Source organism: Salvelinus fontinalis, chromosome 30 (genome assembly GCF_029448725.1).
Source record: "Salvelinus fontinalis isolate EN_2023a chromosome 30, ASM2944872v1, whole genome shotgun sequence".
Taxonomy (NCBI): Eukaryota; Metazoa; Chordata; class Actinopteri; order Salmoniformes; family Salmonidae; genus Salvelinus; species Salvelinus fontinalis.
Window position 1 is genome coordinate 4,763,444 of NC_074694.1, and position 22,187 is coordinate 4,785,630.

Sequence of the window (22,187 nt, forward strand, 5' to 3'; positions counted from 1 at the left end):
CGGGTCAGCGTGGGGGTACCGGGTCAGCGTGGAAGTTGTGCATCCGATACTGTAGTAAATGTTCAGATCTGTTGGCTGATACTGCTGTGTTTTCTCTCCGACTTAGACACCGAGTTTATTTCTGTACTGTTTTGTGTCAAGGTTTCCCCACACTGAGCCCTGAGCTATGCGTTCAGTACACTCTGTGTCAAGGTTTCCCCACAATGAGCCTTGAGCCCTGAGCTATGTGTTCAGTACACTCTGTGTCAAGGTTTCCCCACACTGAGCCCTGAGCTATTCGTTCAGTACACTCTGTGTCAAGGTTTCCCCACACTGAGCCCTGAGCTATTCGTTCAGTACACTCTGTGTCAAGGTTTCCCCACACTGAGCCCTGAGCTATTCGTTCAGTACACTCTGTGTCAAGGTTTCCCCACACTGAGCCCTGAGCTATTCGTTCAGTACACTCTGTGTCAAGGTTTCCCCACACTGAGCCCTGAGCTATTCGTTCAGTACACTCTGTGTCAAGGTTTCCCCACACTGAGCCCTGAGCTATTCGTTCAGTACACTCTGTGTCAAGGTTTCCCCACACTGAGCCCTGAGCTATTCGTTCAGTACACTCTGTGTCAAGGTTTCCCCACACTGAGCCCTGAGCTATTCGTTCAGTACACTCTGTGTCAAGGTTTCCCCACACTGAGCCCTGAGCTATTCGTTCAGTACACTCTGTGTCAAGGTTTCCCCACACTGAGCCCTGAGCTATTCGTTCAGTACACTCTGTGTCAAGGTTTCCCCACACTGAGCCCTGAGCTATTCGTTCAGTACACTCTGTGTCAAGGTTTCCCCACACTGAGCCCTGAGCTATTCGTTCAGTACACTCTGTGTCAAGGTTTCCCCACACTGAGCCCTGAGCTATTCGTTCAGTACACTCTGTGTCAAGGTTTCCCCACACTGAGCCCTGAGCTATTCGTTCAGTACACTCTGTGTCAAGGTTTCCCCACACTGAGCCCTGAGCTATTCGTTCAGTACACTCTGTGTCAAGGTTTCCCCACACTGAGCCCTGAGCTATTCGTTCAGTACACTCTGTGTCAAGGTTTCCCCACACTGAGCCCTGAGCTATTCGTTCAGTACACTCTGTGTCAAGGTTTCCCCACACTGAGCCCTGAGCTATTCGTTCAGTACACTCTGTGTCAAGGTTTCCCCACACTGAGCCCTGAGCTATTCGTTCAGTACACTCTGTGTCAAGGTTTCCCCACACTGAGCCCTGAGCTATTCGTTCAGTACACTCTGTGTCAAGGTTTCCCCACACTGAGCCCTGAGCTATTCGTTCAGTACACTCTGTGTCAAGGTTTCCCCACACTGAGCCCTGAGCTATTCGTTCAGTACACTCTGTGTCAAGGTTTCCCCACACTGAGCCCTGAGCTATTCGTTCAGTACACTCTGTGTCAAGGTTTCCCCACACTGAGCCCTGAGCTATTCGTTCAGTACACTCTGTGTCAAGGTTTCCCCACACTGAGCCCTGAGCTATTCGTTCAGTACACTCTGTGTCAAGGTTTCCCCACACTGAGCCCTGAGCTATTCGTTCAGTACACTCTGTGTCAAGGTTTCCCCACACTGAGCCCTGAGCTATTCGTTCAGTACACTCTGTGTCAAGGTTTCCCCACACTGAGCCCTGAGCTATTCGTTCAGTACACTCTGTGTCAAGGTTTCCCCACACTGAGCCCTGAGCTATTCGTTCAGTACACTCTGTGTCAAGGTTTCCCCACACTGAGCCCTGAGCTATTCGTTCAGTACACTCTGTATGTGAACTAGAGTGACAGCCATCCATTTGATGAGTCAAAAGTGCAGACACAAGGTTTGTTTGTTCAAAGAAGTGCCCTCCCTCTCCTTCACCGATTCTGCATATTAGATTATATGAAATATGTTGACGGGAATCTGGGGAACTAACCAGTCCCAAACGGGACCCTATTTCCTACATAGTGCACTACTTTTGACCAGAACCTTATGAGCCCTAGTGCACTATGTAGGGAATAGGGTACCATTTGGAAACGTCCTAGACTGATAATGACGCGTCAGTTCTGATAAGCGTGTGTAAGTATGCTTGTTTTTCTTCTTGTGCGTCATTGATTTATTAGGAAGCTATGCTGTTGCTCGCGTTCAGTCCTGTAGACGGGTCTGGGCTTGCATAGTTACGCTGCTCTACAGTTCGGGAGGAGGATGTAGGCTAGATGACGTGTCAGACGCATGACTGGGCCGGTCAGTATGTCCCGCGGGTGGTTTGAGTTCGTTTTTTAACTCAATCAACATGGAAATTATTCAAATTAAATCTAAACTGTGTAGAAATAATAATGACCCTACATCTATAGTCTCTAGACTCTGTCCAGTCATCTATAGTCTCTAGACTCTGTCCAGTCATCTATAGTCTCTAGACTCTGTCCAGTCATCTCTAGACTCTGTCCAGTCATCTATAGTCTCTAGACTCTGTCCTGTCATCTCTAGACTATGTCCAGTCATCTATAGTCTCTAGACTCTGTCCAGTCATCTATAGTCTCTAGACTCTGTCCAGTCATCTATAGTCTCTAGACTCTGTCCAGTCATCTATAGTCTCTAGACTCTGTCCAGTCATCTATAGTCTCTAGACTCTGTCCAGTCATCTATAGTCTCTGTCCAGTCATCTATAGTCTCTGTCCAGTCATCTCTAGACTCTGTCCAGTCATCTATAGTCTCTAGACTCTGTCCAGTCATCTATAGTCTCTAGACTCTGTCCAGTCATCTATAGTCTCTAGACTCTGTCCAGTCATCTATAGTCTCTAGACTCTGTCCAGTCATCTATAGTCTCTAGACTCTGTCCAGTCATCTATAGTCTCTAGACTCTGTCCAGTCATCTCTAGACTCTGTCCAGTCATCTATAGTCTCTAGACTCTGTCCAGTCATCTCTAGACTCTGTCCAGTCATCTCTAGACTCTGTCCAGTCATCTCTAGACTCTGTCCAGTCATCTCTAGACTCTGTCCAGTCATCTCTAGACTCTGTCCAGTCATCTCTAGACTCTGTCCAGTCATCTCTAGACTCTGTCCAGTCATCTCTAGACTCTGTCCAGTCATCTCTAGACTCTGTCCAGTCATCTATAGTCTCTAGACTCTGTCCAGTCATCTATAGTCTCTAGACTCTGTCCAGTCATCTCTAGACTCTGTCCAGTCATCTATAGTCTCTAGACTCTGTCCAGTCATCTATAGTCTCTAGACTCTGTCCAGTCATCTATAGTCTCTAGACTCTGTCCAGTCATCTATAGTCTCTAGACTCTGTCCAGTCATCTATAGTCTCTAGACTCTGTCCAGTCATCTATAGTCTCTAGACTCTGTCCAGTCATCTATAGTCTCTAGACGCTGTCCAGTCATCTCTAGACTCTGTCCAGTCATCTCTAGACTCTGTCCAGTCATCTATAGTCTCTAGACTCTGTCCTGTCATCTATAGTCTCTAGACTCTGTCCAGTCATCTATAGTCTCTAGACTCTGTCCTGTCATCTATAGTCTCTAGACTCTGTCCAGTCATCTATAGTCTCTAGACTCTGTCCAGTCATCTATAGTCTCTAGACTCTGTCCAGTCATCTATAGTCTCTAGACTCTGTCCAGTCATCTATAGTCTCTAGACTCTGTCCAGTCATCTATAGTCTCTAGACTCTGTCCAGTCATCTATAGTCTCTAGACTCTGTCCAGTCATCTATAGTCTCTAGACTCTGTCCAGTCATCTATAGTCTCTAGACTCTGTCCAGTCATCTATAGTCTCTAGACTCTGTCCAGTCATCTATAGTCTCTAGACTCTGTCCAGTCATCTATAGTCTCTAGACTCTGTCCAGTCATCTATAGTCTCTAGACTCTGTCCAGTCATCTATAGTCTCTAGACTCTGTCCAGTCATCTATAGTCTCTAGACTCTGTCCAGTCATCTATAGTCTCTAGACTCTGTCCAGTCATCTATAGTCTCTAGACTCTGTCCAGTCATCTATAGTCTCTAGACTCTGTCCAGTCATCTATAGTCTCTAGACTCTGTCCAGTCATCTATAGTCTCTAGACTCTGTCCAGTCATCTCTAGACTCTGTCCAGTCATCTCTAGACTCTGTCCAGTCATCTCTAGACTCTGTCCAGTCATCTCTAGACTCTGTCCAGTCATCTCTAGACTCTGTCCAGTCATCTCTAGACTCTGTCCAGTCATCTCTAGACTCTGTCCAGTCATCTCTAGACTCTGTCCAGTCATCTCTAGACTCTGTCCAGTCATCTCTAGACTCTGTCCAGTCATCTATAGTCTCTAGACTCTGTCCTGTCATCTATAGTCTCTAGACTCTGTCCAGTCATCTATAGTCTCTAGACTCTGTCCAGTCATCTATAGTCTCTAGACTCTGTCCAGTCATCTATAGTCTCTAGACTCTGTCCAGTCATCTATAGTCTCTAGACTCTGTCCAGTCATCTATAGTCTCTAGACTCTGTCCTGTCATCTATAGTCTCTAGACTCTGTCCAGTCATCTATAGTCTCTAGACTCTGTCCAGTCATCTATAGTCTCTAGACTCTGTCCAGTCATCTATAGTCTCTAGACTCTGTCCAGTCATCTATAGTCTCTAGACTCTGTCCAGTCATCTATAGTCTCTAGACTCTGTCCAGTCATCTATAGTCTCTAGACTCTGTCCAGTCATCTATAGTCTCTAGACTCTGTCCAGTCATCTATAGTCTCTAGACTCTGTCCAGTCATCTATAGTCTCTAGACTCTGTCCAGTCATCTATAGTCTCTAGACTCTGTCCAGTCATCTATAGTCTCTAGACTCTGTCCAGTCATCTATAGTCTCTAGACTCTGTCCAGTCATCTATAGTCTCTAGACTCTGTCCAGTCATCTATAGTCTCTAGACTCTGTCCAGTCATCTATAGTCTCTAGACTCTGTCCAGTCATCTATAGTCTCTAGACTCTGTCCAGTCATCTATAGTCTCTAGACTCTGTCCAGTCATCTATAGTCTCTAGACTATGTCCAGTCATCTATAGTCTCTAGACTCTGTCCAGTCATCTATAGTCTCTAGACTCTGTCCAGTCATCTATAGTCTCTAGACTCTGTCCAGTCATCTATAGTCTCTAGACTCTGTCCAGTCATCTATAGTCTCTAGACTCTGTCCAGTCATCTATAGTCTCTAGACTCTGTCCAGTCATCTATAGTCTCTAGACTCTGTCCAGTCATCTATAGTCTCTAGACTCTGTCCAGTCATCTATAGTCTCTAGACTCTGTCCAGTCATCTATAGTCTCTAGACTCTGTCCAGTCATCTATAGTCTCTAGACTCTGTCCAGTCATCTATAGTCTCTAGACTCTGTCCAGTCATCTATAGTCTCTAGACTATGTCCAGTCATCTATAGTCTCTAGACTCTGTCCAGTCATCTATAGTCTCTAGACTCTGTCCAGTCATCTATAGTCTCTAGACTCTGTCCAGTCATCTATAGTCTCTAGACTCTGTCCAGTCATCTATAGTCTCTAGACTCTGTCCAGTCATCTATAGTCTCTAGACTCTGTCCAGTCATCTCTAGACTCTGTCCAGTCATCTCTAGACTCTGTCCAGTCATCTATAGTCTCTAGACTCTGTCCAGTCATCTATAGTCTCTAGACTCTGTCCTGTCATCTATAGTCTCTAGACTCTGTCCAGTCATCTATAGTCTCTAGACTCTGTCCAGTCATCTATAGTCTCTAGACTCTGTCCAGTCATCTATAGTCTCTAGACTCTGTCCAGTCATCTATAGTCTCTAGACTATGTCCAGTCATCTATAGTCTCTAGACTCTGTCCAGTCATCTATAGTCTCTAGACTATGTCCAGTCATCTATAGTCTCTAGACTCTGTCCAGTCATCTCTAGACTCTGTCCAGTCATCTCTAGACTCTGTCCAGTCATCTATAGTCTCTAGACTCTGTCCAGTCATCTATAGTCTCTAGACTCTGTCCTGTCATCTATAGTCTCTAGACTCTGTCCAGTCATCTATAGTCTCTAGACTCTGTCCAGTCATCTATAGTCTCTAGACTCTGTCCAGTCATCTATAGTCTCTAGACTCTGTCCAGTCATCTATAGTCTCTAGACTCTGTCCAGTCATCTATAGTCTCTAGACTCTGTCCAGTCATCTATAGTCTCTAGACTCTGTCCAGTCATCTATAGTCTCTAGACTCTGTCCAGTCATCTATAGTCTCTAGACTCTGTCCAGTCATCTATAGTCTCTAGACTCTGTCCAGTCATCTATAGTCTCTAGACTCTGTCCAGTCATCTATAGTCTCTAGACTATGTCCAGTCATCTATAGTCTCTAGACTATGTCCAGTCATCTATAGTCTCTAGACTATGTCCAGTCATCTATAGTCTCTAGACTATGTCCAGTCATCTATAGTCTCTAGACTCTGTCCGGTCATCTATAGTCTCTAGACTCTGTCCGGTCATCTATAGTCTCTAGACTCTGTCCGGTCATCTATAGTCTCTAGACTCTGTCCGGTCATCTATAGTCTCTAGACTCTGTCCGGTCATCTATAGTCTCTAGACTCTGTCCGGTCATCTATAGTCTCTAGACCAGGGGTGTCAAACTCATTCCACGGAGGGCCTAGTGTCTGCAGGTTTTTGGTTTTTCCTTTCAATAAAGCCCTAGACAACCAGGTGTGGGGAGTTCCTAACTAATTAGTGATGTTAATTCATCAATCAAGTACAAGGGAGGAGCGAAAACCCGCAGACACTCGGCCCCCCGTGGAATGAGTTTGACACCTGTGCTCTAGACTCTGTCCAGTCATCTCTAGACTCTGTCCAGTCATCTCTAGACTCTGTCCAGTCATCTATAGTCTCTAGACTCTGTCCTGTCATCTATAGTCTCTAGACTCTGTCCAGTCATCTATAGTCTCTAGACTCTGTCCAGTCATCTATAGTCTCTAGACTCTGTCCAGTCATCTATAGTCTCTAGACTCTGTCCAGTCATCTATAGTCTCTAGACTCTGTCCAGTCATCTATAGTCTCTAGACTCTGTCCAGTCATCTATAGTCTCTAGACTCTGTCCAGTCATCTGTAGTCTCTTCACTCTTTCAGGAGCTTATTTTGGAGGGATGGATCTCATTTTAAAATGTTGGTAATTCAGTACACATGTTATTTATTGTCCAGAGCGACTTCAGTTAGTGAATTCAACAAAGGTAGTTAAACAACCACACGTGTAAAAAGTAACAAACAAAACGTTTCCGTTACTGAGAATGTTGTCGTCAAAGCGGTTTGCTCGACATTACTGAGCGCACTGACAGTTTTGAAACTGCCAGAAAAATATGCTCAGACATGAGCAAGACATGCTGACCACACCGCTCACATCGCATTCGTCAACGAGCGTCTGCGTAGCCAGGCGCTAAAATAAAACTTGGTTCTATTTGTGACTCTTGACGAGCTGCAAGTCCCGCCTCCCCATCTTCTCAATGGTTTTTAGGAGCCTATACCCACGTGCCATCTTCTCATTGGTTTATAGGAGCATATACCTACCTGAGTGATTGAAAGATGAACTGAGGTCCACACTCCAGTCGGTAGTGGTAATGCACCTTAAAGTTGGTTACCAACCGCCATATAAAGTACATAGAAGAAGATGCCTGAAGGAGGAGAGATTACTAGAAACAAACTCTGTTTACCCTTTTAAGTGAGGATTAATTGTCGGAGTAGAGGACCTTGTGCATTTCAGGTAAAATAACAACCCAATGTTTATATCCCAGAACAAATCAGCTAGCAATGTTAAATTGTTTAAAGTTGAAATGGATTCAACTTTGAATAGTAGGTTATACTGATGTAACAGTATAACTTTATGGCGTCCCCTCGCTCCGACACGGGCGCGAACCAGGGACCCTCTGCACACATCAACAACGGTCGCCCACGAAGCGTCGTTACTCATCGCTCCACAAAAGCCGCGGCCCTTGCAGAGCAAGGGGCAACACTACTTCTAGGTTTCAGAGCATGTGACGTAACTGATTGAAACACTACTATCGCGTACCCGCTAACTAGCTAGCCATTTCACATCCGTTACACTGACAAATGGTTAAGTTGACTTAACCATGTTTTATTAGTCAAAGTAAATTTGGTATAAGTTAGGATATCTTGAAATCTAAAGTTAATTTAAAGAGTTTTTGAAAAAGGCCATGCAACTTTGACTTTTGAGAAGATTTCAAAATAGAACACCTTTAAGACAAATATGCCAAAAGAGATATGGACACTGCTACAGTAGGCTAGCTAAGCTGAATCAACTGTAGCCCTCATATTGGTAGTATGTTCATAGTATGTTCATATTCATATTAAAGGTTTACTTTTGTAAATCACTTTGCCTAAAATAAATTAGCTCAGTGAGTAGATTTGTGTTGACAGCTCGCATGTGTTTTTACTAGCCCCCCCCAGCGGCCATTGTTAACGTCTGACCCTGCACACAAAAGATAATAAATGTGCCCAGATAACAATAGGCTGTGGATATCGACTCAGCGTTACTAGCTAATAACACAATACCACAGATCTGTCAAGTTTTGAGGGAGAGTGCAATTGGCATGTTGACTGCAGGAATGTCCACCAGAGCTGTTGCCTGAGAATGTAATGTTCATTTCTTTACCATAAGCTGCGAGAATTCGTCAGTACGTCCACCCGGCCTTACAACCGCAGACCACGTGTATGGCATCGTGTGGGCTAGCGGATTGCTGATGTCAACGTTGTGAACAGAGTGCCTCATGGTGACGGTGGGGTTATGGTACGAGCAGGCATAATCTACGGACAACAAACACAATTACATTTTATCGATGGCAATTTTAATGCACAGAGATACCATACGAGATCCTGAGGCCCATTGTCGTGCCATTCATCCTCCGCCATCACCTCGTGTTTCAGCACGACGATGCACGGCCCCATGTCCCAAGGATCTGTACTCAATTCCTGGAAGCCGAAATTGGCCCAGTTCTTTCATCGCCTGCACACTGACAAAACATGTCACATGATTTCATATGCTTGGATCCCAGAAAAACACTGAATTTCTAATTTGTGTCCCCGGCATAAAAAGTTTAACCACCCCTGGGGTGGTGTAGGGGATAGTTGTGGTAATTCCCCCAGCAGTGGTTTGGCGTGGAAGCTATTCTCGGACGAGGCTGAGAGGCGTGTCTCGGACGAGGCTGAGAGGCGTGTCTCGGACGAGGCTGAGAGGCGTGTCTCGGACGAGGCTGAGAGGCGTGTCTCGGACGAGGCTGAGAGGCGTGTCTCGGACGAGGCTGAGAGGCGTGTCTCGGACGAGGCTGAGAGGCGTGTCTCGGACGAGGCTGAGAGGCGTGTCTCGGACGAGGCTGAGAGGCGTGTCTCGGACGAGGCTGAGAGGCTAACGAGCAATCTGATGTGTGTACTGCAAAAAACTGTTATTTTCCTCTGCCTCTTTGCTCTTCGACCTACTAACACCAGCATTACCCCACACACATTACCAGCGCTGTTCTGCTCATCTGTCCCAACACTAACCCATTAATACTCCTCCTGGAATGCTGTGACATCACGCTCAGAGAAAAAAGAGAGTGGCCGAGAGTTGAGAGAGCAAGGAACGGAGCGGGAGGGAGAGAGTTGAAAGGTCAAGGAATGGCGAGAGGGAGAGAAGACAGAGGACAGAGGGAGGCTGCTAGAGAACAATAGATTAATAGAGGGTATAGACCCCACAGTCTCAACTCAAAGAGGAGACGAGACCCCACAGTCTCAACCCGGAGAGGAGACGAGACCCCACAGTCTCAACCCGGAGAGGAGACGAGACCCCACAGTCTCAACCCGGAGAGGAGACGAGACCCCACAGTCTCAACCCGGAGAGGAGACGAGACCCCACAGTCTCAACCCGGAGAGGAGACGAGACCCCACAGTCTCAACCCGGAGAGGAGACGAGACCCCACAGTCTCAACCCGGAGAGGAGACGAGACCCCACAGTCTCAACCCGGAGAGGAGACGAGACCCCACAGTCTGAACCCGGAGAGGAGACGAGACCCCACAGTCTGAACCCGGAGAGGAGACGAGACCCCACAGTCTGAACCCGGAGAGGAGACGAGACCCCACAGTCTGAACCCGGAGAGGAGACGAGACCCCACAGTCTGAACCCGGAGAGGAGACGAGACCCCACAGTCTGAACCCGGAGAGGAGACGAGACCCCACAGTCTCAACCCGGAGAGGAGACCCCACAGTCTGAACCCGGAGAGGAGACCCCACAGTCTGAACCCGGAGAGGAGACGAGACCCCACAGTCTGAACCCGGAGAGGAGACCCCACAGTCTGAACCCGGAGAGGAGACCCCACAGTCTGAACCCGGAGAGGAGACCCCACAGTCTGAACCCGGAGAGGAGACCCCACAGTCTGAACCCGGAGAGGAGACCCCACAGTCTGAACCCGGAGAGGAGACCCCACAGTCTGAACCCGGAGAGGAGACCCCACAGTCTGAACCCGGAGAGGAGACCCCACAGTCTGAACCCGGAGAGGAGACCCCACAGTCTGAACCCGGAGAGGAGACCCCACAGTCTGAACCCGGAGACGAGACCCCACAGTCTGAACCCGGAGAGGAGACGAGACCCCACAGTCTGAACCCGGAGAGGAGACGAGACCCCACAGTCTGAACCCGGAGAGGAGACGAGACCCCACAGTCTGAACCCGGAGAGGAGACGAGACCCCACAGTCTGAACCCGGAGAGGAGACGAGACCCCACAGTCTGAACCCGGAGAGGAGACGAGACCCCACAGTCTGAACCCGGAGAGGAGACGAGACCCCACAGTCTGAACCCGGAGAGGAGACGAGACCCCACAGTCTGAACCCGGAGAGGAGACGAGACCCCACAGTCTGAACCCGGAGAGGAGACGAGACCCCACAGTCTGAACCCGGAGAGGAGACGAGACCCCACAGTCTGAACCCGGAGAGGAGACGAGACCCCACAGTCTCAACCCGGAGAGGAGACCCCACAGTCTGAACCCGGAGAGGAGACGAGACCCCACAGTCTGAACCCGGAGAGGAGACCCCACAGTCTGAACCCGGAGAGGAGACCCCACAGTCTGAACCCGGAGAGGAGACCCCACAGTCTGAACCCGGAGAGGAGACCCCACAGTCTGAACCCGGAGAGGAGACCCCACAGTCTGAACCCGGAGAGGAGACCCCACAGTCTGAACCCGGAGAGGAGACCCCACAGTCTGAACCCGGAGAGTAGACAACCACTGTGTCCGAAATGGCACCCTATTCTTTATATAGTGCACTAGTTTTGACCAGAGCCCTATGGGGACCAGGGTGCCATTTGGGACATGTTCCCTTTGTGCTCTTAAACCACACCATTGCCGGGGCCTGTCTTAGACCCATTTACCCTGTATAAACTATCCCTCACCATTGTCTTAGACCCATTTACCCTGTATAAACTATCCCTCACCATTGTCTTAGACCCATTTACCCTGTATAAACTATCCCTCACTATTGCCGGGGCCCGCCTTAGACCCATTTACCCTGTATAAACTATCCCTCACCATTGCCTTAGACCCATTTACCCTGTATAAACTATCCCTCACCATTGTCTTAGACCCATTTACCCTGTATAAACTATCCCTCACCATTGCCGGGGCCTCCCTTAGACCCATTTACCCTGTATAAACTATCCCTCACCATTGCCGGGGCCCGCCTTAGACCCATTTACCCTGTATAAACTATCCCTCACCATTGTCTTAGACCCATTTACCCTGTATAAACTATCCCTCACCATTGTCTTAGACCCATTTACCCTGTATAAACTATCCCTCACCATTGCCGGGGCCTGCCTTAGACCCATTTACCCTGTATAAACTATCCCTCACCATTGCCGGGGCCCGCCTTAGACCCATTTACCCTGTATAAACTATCACTCACCATTGTCTTAGACCCATTTACCCTGTATAAACTATCCCTCACCATTGCCGGGGCCTGCCTTAGACCCATTTACCCTGTATAAACTATCCCTCACCATTGCCGGGGCCCGCCTTAGACCCATTTACCCTGTATAAACTATCCCTCACCATTGTCTTAGACCCATTTACCCTGTATAAACTATCCCTCACCATTGCCGGGGCCTGCCTTAGACCCATTTACCCTGTATAAACTATCCCTCACCATTGCCGGGGCCTGCCTTAGACCCATTTACCCTGTATAAACCATCCCTCACACACTCTGCAGACAGCTTGTTCAGCTACTGTCACTGTAGTCTGATGCACAACAAGAGAGCTCAACTTTCATTCTTTAGAGAAATCCTCCTCTTCTCTCTTTCGACCCCCCCCCCCCCCCCCCCCGCCCCCCCAAAGTCAATACAAAGGCTGTTGTTTTGAGACGATCTGACTGTTCAAATGAGGAGCGTGACGTAGACCATAATAATCATCCTATTAATACATGGTAATAACATCTGACTGTTCAGATGAGGAGCGTGACGTAGACCATAATAATCATCCTATTAATACATGGTAATAACATCTGACTGTTCAGATGAGGAGCGTGACGTAGACCATAATAATCATCCTATTAATACATGGTAATAACATCTGACTTTAACAACAGATGAGGAGCGTGACGTAGACCATAATAATCATCCTATTAATACATGGTAATAACATCTGACTTTAATAACACGACACAATAACATTTTAGGTCATCGTTGTTCTGTACCAGATTAGGTTGTTTATGTCTTTTAATTTGGCATTCATTATGTTACAGCAGTTGTGTCCTCTGGTAAGAGTAGTTGAAAACAATATCTGTCTTATAATGGCCACATGTAGGGCTTGTTGTGATGACCGTATTACCCTTTTATGCACCCTGGACATGTGTTGGTACTATCCAAATTGCAAATGACCATCAAGTCCTAATGACCTGGTACTCAGGGCTCTATTGTCCCTCCATCAGGTCCTAATGACCTGGTACTCAGGGCTCTATTGTCCCTCCATCAGGTCCTAATGGCCTGGTACTCAGGGCTCTATTGTCCCCATCAGGTCCTAATGTCCTGGTACTCAGAGCTCTATTGTCCCTCCATCAGGTCCTAATGGCCTGGTACTCAGGGCTCTATTGTCCCCATCAGGTCCTAATGTCCTGGTACTCAGTGCTCTATTGTCCCTCCATCAGGTCCTAATGGCCTGGTACTCAGGGCTCTATTGTCCCTCCATCAAGTCCTAATGGCCTGGTACTCAGGGCTCTATTGTCCCTCCATCAGGTCCTAATGGCCTGGTACTCAGGGCTCTATTGTCCCTCCATCAGGTCCTAATGGCCTGGTACTCAGGGCTCTATTGTCCCTCCGTCAGGTCCTAATGGCCTGGTACTCAGGGCTCTATTGTCCCTCCATCAGGTCCTAATGACCTGGTACTCGGGGCTCTATTGTCCCTCCATCAGGTCCTAATGGCCTGGTACTCAGGGCTCTATTGTCCCTCCGTCAGGTCCTAATGGCCTGGTACTCAGGGCTCTATTGTCCCTCCATCAGGTCATAATGGCCTGGTACTCAGGGCTCTCTTGTCCCTCCATCAGGTCCTAATGGCCTGGTACTCAGGGCTCTACTGTCCCTCCATCAGGTCCTAATGGTCTGGTACTCAGGGCTCTATTGTCCCTCCGTCAGGTCCTAATGGCCTGGTACTCAGGGCTCTATTGTTCCTCCATCAGGTCATAATGGCCTGGTACTCAGGGCTCTATTGTCCCCCCATCAGGTCCTATTGGCCTGGTACTCAGGGCTCTATTGTTCCTCAATTGTTTTATTTTTTGGGGGGGTGGGTGGGTTTTTTGTGTTACTGATTTGGTAACATAATGACACATTTTAATCACTTAATAAATCATAAACCAAATAGATATCAGTAAACTTCTGAAATTCATTCATTATCCTATTCATTATCCTCCCCATGAGGGAGAGACATTTTGATAATATGTTACAGATATGTGGGTTTTTTGGTAATGGAATGACAAGACACTAGGCAATGTTTCTTAAAGCTACAGAAGGCAAATGATTACTGCCAAACTAAATGTTGATGTTAGTTGACGGGTGTCTTCAACATTATTCTGTTCTGCTGTATTTTTAGTCCCTTTTAAGACCTGTTTCTGGTAGATGTCTTAAGACTGTTTCTGGTAGATGTTTTAAGACTGTTTCTGGTAGATGTTTTAAGACTGTTTCTGGTAGATGTCTTAAGACCTGTTTCTGGTAGATGTTTTAAGACCTGTTTCTGGTAGATGTTTTAAGACTGTTTCTGGTAGATGTTTTAAGACTGTTTCTGGTAGATGTCTTAAGACTGTTTCTGGTAGATGTTTTAAGACTGTTTCTGGTAGATGTTTTAAGACCTGTTTCTGGTAGATGTCTTAAGACCTGTTTCTGGTAGATGTCTTAAGACCTGTTTCTGGTAGATGTCTTAAGACCTGTTTCTGGTAGATGTTTTAAGACTGTTTCTGGTAGATGTCTTAAGACTGTTTCTGGTAGATGTTTTAAGACCAGTTTCTGGTAGATGTCTTAAGACCAGTTTCTGGTAGATGTCTTAAGACTGTTTCTGGTAGATGTTTTAAGACCTGTTTCTGGTAGATGTTTTAAGACTGTTTCTGGTAGATGTTTTAAGACTGTTTCTGGTAGATGTCTTAAGACTGTTTCTGGTAGATGTCTTAAGACTGTTTCTGGTAGATGTTTTAAGACTGTTTCTGGTAGATGTCTTAAGACCCGCTTTTCCATCTGTTTGACCAGAAATCAAATATTTTGCTTATTCCTCATTTTTAGGATTGAAAATGGTTGAAAAATGTAAATATGCCTTCATTTAAAATATATATATATATGATTTAACACCAAATTTCATGTGCTCCTATGAACTTTACATTTCTGACTTATATATGTGGATAACTACAAATACCAAGGGTGTCTGGTTAAACTGTAAACTCTCCTTCCAGACTCACAGCACCATACACAGGGAGCATCTCCAATCCAAAATTAAATCTAGAATCAGCTTCCTATATCGCAACAAAGCCTCCTTCACTCATGCTGCCAAACATACCCTCGTAAAACTGACCATCCTACCGATCCTCGACTTCGGTGATGTCATTTACAAAATAGCCTCCAACACTCTACTCAACAAATTGGATGCAGTCTATCACAGTGCCATCCGTTTTGTCACCAAAGCCCCATATACTACCCACCACTGCGACCTGTACGCTCTCGTTGGCTGGCCCTCGCTTCATATTCATCACCCAACCCACTGGCTTTGCCATCACTAACATTGAGTGGATGCTGCCAACATACTGACTCATCTCTTGCCACTTTAATAATGGAAAATTGATGTAATAAATGTGTCACTTTAAACAATGGCACTTTATATAAATGTTTACATACCCTACATTACTCATCTCATATGTATATACTGTACTCTATACCATCTACTGCATCTTGCCTATGCCGTCTGTACCATCACTCATTCATATATCTTTATGTACATATTCTTTATCCCTTTACACTTGTGTGTATAAGGTAGTAGTTGTGGAATTGTTAGGTTAGATTACTTGTTGGTTATTACTGCATTGTCGGAACTAGAAGCACAAGCATTTCGCTACACTCACATTAACATCTGCTAACCATGTGTATGTGGCAAATAAAATTTGATTTGATTTTGCTCCAGGTCATCTATAAGTATTTTCTAGGTAAAGCCCCGCCTTATCTCAGCTCACCATAGCAACACCCACCCGTAGCACGCCCTCCAGCAGGTATATCTCTCTGGTCACCCCCAAAGCCAATTCCTCCTTTGGCCGCCTCTCCTTCCAGTTCTCTGCTGCCAATGACTGGAACGAATTGCAAAAATCACTGAAGCTGGAGACTCATATCTCCCTCACTAGCTTTAAGCACCAGCTGTCAGAGCAGCTCACAGATCACTACACCTGTACATAGCCCATCTGTAAATAGTCCATCCAACTACCTCATCCCCATACTGTTATTTATTATATTTTTTGATCTATTTTGTTGCTCCTTTGCACCCCAGTATCTCTACTTGCACATTCATATTTTGTACATCTATCACTCCAGTGTTTAATTGCTAAATTGTAATTATTTCGCCACTACGGCCTATTTATTTCCTACCTCCCTAATCTCACCTCATTTGCACACACTGTATATAGACTTTTTCTCTATTGTGTTATTGACTGTACGTTTGTTTTATTCCATGTGTAACTCTGTTATTGCTGTTTGTGTCACACTGTTTTGCTTTATCTCGGCCAGGTCAAGATAAAGGTTGAGGGTTATTGTTGTTGTTGAGGGTTATTGTTGTTGTTGAGGGTTATTGTTGTTGTTGAGGGTTATTGTTGTTGTTGAGGGTTATTGTTGTTGTTGAGGGTTATTGTTGTTGTTGAGGGTTATTGTTGAGGGTTATTGTTGTTGTTGAGGGTTATTGTTGTTGTTGAGGGTTATTGTTGTTGTTGTTGAGGGTTATTGTTGTTGTTGTTGTTGAAGGTTATTGTTGTTGAGGGTTATTGTTGTTGTTGTTGAGGGTTGTTATTGTTGTTGAGGGTTATTGTTGTTGTTGTTGAGGGTTATTGTTGTTGTTGTTGAGGATTATTGTTGTTGTTGTTGAGGATTATTGTTGTTGTTGTTGAGGGTTGTGGTTATTGTTGTTGTTGTTGTTGTTGTTGTTGTTGAGGGTTGTTGTTGTTGTTGTTGTTGTTGAGGGTTGTTGTTGAGGGTTGTTGTTGTTGTTGAGGGTTGTTGTTGAGGGTTGTTGTTGTTGTTGAGGGTTGTTGTTGTTGTTGTTGTTGAGGGTTGTTGTTGTTGTTGTTGAGGGTTGTTGTTGTTGTTGAGGGTTGTTGTTGTTGTTGTTGAGGGTTGTTGTTGTTGTTGTTGTTGTTGTTGAGGGTTGTTGTTGTTGTTGAGGGTTGTTGTTGTTGTTGTTGTTGTTGAGGGTTGTTGTTGTTGTTGTTGTTGTTGAGGGTTGTTGTTGTTGTTGTTGTTGTTGTTGTTGAGGGTTGTTGTTGTTGAGGGTTGTTGTTGTTGTTGTTGAGGGTTGTTGTTGTTGTTGTTGTTGAGGGTTATTAAGGGTTGTTGTTGTTGAGGGTTGTTGTTGTTGTTGTTGTTGAGGGTTATTAAGGGTTGTTGTTGTTGAGGGTTGTTAAGGGTTGTTGTTGTTGAGGGTTGTTGTTGTTGTTGTTGTTGTTGAGGGTTGTTGTTGTTGAGGGTTGTTGTTGAGGGTTGTTGTTGTTGTTGAGGGTTGTTGTTGTTGTTGAGGGTTGTTGTTGTTGTTGAGGGTTGTTGTTGTTGTTGAGGGTTGTTGTTGTTGTTGAGGGTTGTTGTTGTTGTTGAGGGTTGTTGTTGTTGTTGTTGTTGAGGGTTATTGTTGTTGTTGAGGGTTGTTGTTGTGGTTGTTGTTGTTGTTGTTGTTGTTGAGGGTTGTTGTTGTTGAGGGTTGTTAAGGGTTGTTGTTGTTGAGGGTTGTTGTTGTTGTTGAGGGTTGTTGTTGTTGTTGAGGGTTGTTGTTGTTGTTGAGGGTTGTTGTTGTTGTTGAGGGTTGTTGTTGTTGTTGAGGGTTGTTGTTGTTGAGGGTTGTTGTTGTTGAGGGTTGTTGTTGTGGTTGTTGTTGTGGTTGTTGTTGAGGGTTGTTGTTGTTGTTGTTGAGGGTTGTTGTTGTTGTTGAGGGTTGTTGTTGTTGTTGCGGGTTGTTGTTGTTGTTGAGGGTTGTTGTTGTTGTTGAGGGTTGTTGCGGGTTGTTGTTGTTGTTGAGGGTTGTTGTTGAGGGTTGTTGTTGCGGGTTGTTGTTGCGGGTTGTTGTTGTTGTTGAGGGTTGTTGTTGAGGGTTGTTGTTGCGGGTTGTTGTTGCGGGTTGTTGTTGTTGTTGAGGGTTGTTGTTGCGGGTTGTTGTTGCAGGTTGTTGTTGTTCAGGGTTGTTGTTGTTGTTCAGGGTTGTTGTTGTTGGTGTTGAGGGTTGTTGTTGTTGAGTATTATGCCTCTAAGTCATTTGGTTTCATGTTTGGATGGGAAGAACCTAGGTTTGGGCAGTATACCGTATACTAGGGTATTTGGAAAAATGGTGTTTCAATACTATTTAAACTATTTATTTGAAGTTTTTTTTAATACATTTGAATATTTGAAGCTACTTTTTAAGTAAATATCTGCAGTCAACTTGTGCAATACGTTAGGAAATAAAGAAGATTGTGTAATTCATTTCACCTGTCATCTAATTTTACATTATGAAGCTTACCGGTAGTCCCCAGTCACATGGTGTTTGTTTACAAGCAGACAACAACGAGAGACCGGAGCCTTGTGAGTCACTCAGTGTTGTGCAGCAGGCGCCAGGTGATCTAATTACAGTAGGGAATTCACAACTAAGTGTCTGCCAGCTAGATATTCTGTAACTGTTAACTGTCTCAAATGTGCTAAATGCTCTGCAGTTGTGCATTTGGTTTGCTAATTTAGTAGCTAGTTAGCTACTTAGCTAAGTGGTTAGCTTCTTCCAAAATCAAGCTTTCGCTTTGGAAGAATCCCGTCCTGAATCAAGAGCCTTGCTGTCTAATATTCATACTGGGAGTAGCATTTTGGACTTACCTGTATAATTTAGGTTAAAAACTGTACAAAATGTTCAATGCGCTCGTTAGCATTTAGTTAGCATTCTCTACGAGTATACCTTAGGACTTGTTAGCATTTAGTTAGCATTCTCTATGAGTATACCTTAGGACTTGTTAGCATTTTGTTAGCATTCTGGGAGGTGATGTTTTTGGGGCTTTAAATATTAGTACTTTTTAAATAAATAGTGCATTCGGAAATTATTCAGACCCCTTCACTTTTTCTAAAATTTATTAAATTGTTTTATTTCCTCATTGACCTAAACATTACCCCATAATGACGAAGCAAAAACAGGTTTTTATACATTTACAGAAGTATTCAGACCCTTTTCTCAGTACTTTGTTGAAGCACCTTTGGCAGCAATTACAGCCTCAAGTCTTCTTGGGTGTGACGCTACAAGCTTGGCACACCTGTATTTGGGGAGTTTCTCCCATTCTTCTCTGCAGATCCTCTCAAGCTCTGTCAGGTTGGATGGGGAGCATCGCTGCACAGCTATTTTCAGGTCTCTCCTGCATTGTCTTGTCTGTGTGCTTAGAGTTGTTGTCCTGTTGGAAGGTGAACCTTCGCCCCAGTCTGAGGTCCTGAGCGCTCTGGAGCAGGTTTTCATCAATAATCTCTCTGCACTTTGCTCCGTTCATCTTTCCCTCGATCCTGACTAGTCTCCCAATCCCTGCCGCTGAAAAACATCCCCACAGATGATGCTGCCACCACCATGCTTCACCGTAGGGATGGTGCCAGGTTTCCTCCAGACGTGACGCTTGGCATTCAGGCCAAAGAGTTCAATCTTGGTTTCATCAGACCAGAGAATCTTGTTTCTCATGGTCTGAGAGTCCTAGGTGCCTTTTGGCAAACTCCAAGGGGGCTGTCATGTGTCTTTTACTGAGGAATGGCTTCCGTCTGGCCACTCTACCATAAAGGCCTGATTGGTGGAGTGCTGCAGAGATGGTTGTCCTTCTTCGAAGGTTCTCCCATCTCCACAGAGGAGCTCTGTCAGTGACCATCGGGTTCTTGGTCACCTCGCTGACTAAGGCCCTTCTCCCCGCTCAGTTTGGCCGGGCGGCCAGCTCGGTTCCAAACTTCTTCCCATTTTAAGAATGATGGAGTCCACTGTGTTCTTGGGGACCTTCAATGCTGCAGACATTTTTCCCTTCCCCACATCTGTGCCTCGACACAATCATGTCTCGAGGCTCTACAGAAAATTCCTTCGGCCTCCTGGCTTGCTTTTTGTTCTGACATGCACTGTTAACTGTGGGACCTTTATATAGACGGGGGTGTGTCTTCTAAAATCATGTCCAATCAATTGAATTTATCACAGGTGGACTCCAATCCAGTTGTAGAAACATCTCAAGGATGATCAATGGAAACAGGATGCACCTGAGCTCAATTTCATGTCTCATTGCAAAGGGTCTGAATACTTAAAGGTATTTTTTATCTTGTAAATACATTCAGAAACATTTCTAAAGCTAGTTTTGCTTTGTCATTATAGGGTATTATGTGGAGATAGAAAATCCTCTCTTTATTTCATCCATTTTGGAATAAGGCTGTAACGTAACTGTGGAAAAAGTGAAGGTGTCTGAATACAATCCGAATGAACTTCAACTTGTGCACTAGATAATAGATGAAGCAGATCGCGGTCAAATTGCTCGTTAGGTCATTTTTAATTACGAAGCTTACCGGTACTAGTTTCCCAAAACAGCGGTTTGAGCCAGTCACGTGCGTTTGTTTACAAAGAAGCACAACTTGTAAAACGGGAGCTTCTCGAGGTCAATCATTCCTGCAGCGCAACTTTAGTGGAGTGGCCAAGTATGAAAGGCACTAATGTTTGCCAGCTATATGTCTTAACTATTAAGTTAGCTATCTAAGATGTGACAAATTACATTTTCTTTAGCTGGGTTTGTTAGCGAATGTTAGCGCAGATCAAGCTTCTTGGTAACAGCAGCAGACACAATCCCTTCTCAGATCCCCGCTGCCTAATATTTGTTTTGTGCGTGTTTTGCAAACTGTGTTTCGAGTTACTTGCATAACTTTTATGAGCTAGGTTGTCTGTCCTAGTAATACATAATTCTCATGCGCTCCTTAGCATTTACCTAGCATTTGCTATGGGAATTCCTTAGTACTTGTTAGCATTTTGTTAGCATTCTGTTAATAAGGGAACGTAATAAAAAATAATTGTGCACTGGGATGACACAGGCACGGTATGGAAATCTAGATAACACCCAACCCTAGTATAACCGGTATTTCTGATACCCTCATCAGAGGCGTATCAGAAATTGGACAAATATAAGCACCTACCTAAATTCCCTTGTCTTCTCTCCTCCAGGTGTTAAAGATGCCGCAGTGAGTTCGGAGCTGAATCTTTAACTGAAGCCTCAGCATGTCTATACTGCTGATGGTGGGTGTGGTGATGTGGGGGGCCCAAGGGGGGGTTGGGGTCCAGGGGGCCAAGTGTCCCGGAGGGGTGCTTGGTAACTGCCCTACCCAGCAGAGCAACACCTCCGGTGGGGGTGAGACCTCCAGGGACTACTGCTACACCGCCCGTATCCGCTCCACCGTGCTCCAGGGCCTGCCCTTCGGAGGGGTGCCTACCGTCCTCGCACTCGACTTCATGTGCTTCCTGGTGAGTCAAACGCAAGAGTTCAAAGGTCAAACAGAGATGAGGATACAATACCCCCCCTACACACACACACACACTGAGTCAGGGTTGTACAGCTGATGTCGTGACGTGTCTAGATATGTTTTCCTTCATACAGACGGAGCTGTGATTTTAAATGGTTAGATCTGTTCTGACATAAAACAGTCCCTCAAGGAATTTCACTTCCCTAAAGCAACATGCTTGGCACGGCAGCCCGCTCGGCAAGGCAGCCCGCTCGGCGAGGCAGCCCGCTCGGCGAGGCAGCCCGCTCGGCGAGGCAGCCCGCTCGGCGAGGCAGCCCGCTTTGCGCGGCGAGGCAGCCCTCTTTGCGCGGCAAGGCAGCCCTCTTTGCGCGGCAAGGCAGCCCGCTTGGCAAGGCAGCCCGCTTGCCTAATGTATGGTGAGGCTACTACCCCCCCTCTCTGTGTACATTGGTGCCTCTTCCTCCCTATTGAAGATGAAGGATGACCTTTTGACAAGTGGTCAGTTCTGTGTTTGTTTTAACGTGTGTGTGTGTCCTTTCTAGTTATCCTGTTTTGACGTGTGTGTGTCCTTCCTAGTTATCCTGTTTTGACGTGTGTGTGTGTGTGTGTGTGTGTGTGTGTTACCTTCCTAGGTACTCCTGTTTGTATTCTCCATCTTGAGGAAGGTAGCGTGGGACTACGGCCGCTTGGCGCTGGTCACTGATGCAGACAGGTAAATCACTACACTGGCATCTATACTATGTGATCCCTGCAGGAATTGAACCCAGGACCTTGGCGTTGAGGAGTTGCCAGGTAGCGCCACACTCTTACCGACTGAGTCACACAGGCTGAGACACACCGGGGAAAGAAAACACAGACATGTTTAGGATGTGATCCCTGTTGGAATTGAACCCACACCTTTCACGCCACACGGTACTTTTAACGCCAACTAGGAGAGGAGGAGAGTGGAGAGGAGGAGAGTGGAGAGGAGGAGAGTGGAGAGGAGGAGAGTGGAGAGGAGGAGAGTGGAGAGGAGGAGAGTGGAGAGGAGGAGAGTGGAGAG

The 22,187-nt window shown here is 45.9% G+C and overlaps 1 protein-coding gene across 3 annotated transcripts in view; it reads left to right on the forward strand.

The window, feature by feature from the left end:
- zgc:153431 (CSC1-like protein 2) overlaps positions 1–22,187 on the forward strand; it is a 33,378-nt gene extending 11,191 nt beyond the window's left edge. For 2 of the 3 annotated variants that reach the window (XM_055889581.1, XM_055889582.1), the window contains 2 exons: positions 20,850–21,146; positions 21,778–22,187. In XM_055889581.1, coding sequence (XP_055745556.1) covers positions 20,904–21,146; positions 21,778–21,861 — 327 coding nt within the window. In that variant the 5' untranslated portion in view covers positions 20,850–20,903 and the 3' untranslated portion in view covers positions 21,862–22,187. The remainder of the gene's footprint in view (positions 1–20,849; positions 21,147–21,777) is intronic. The other variant, XM_055889580.1, reaches the window with a different exon arrangement.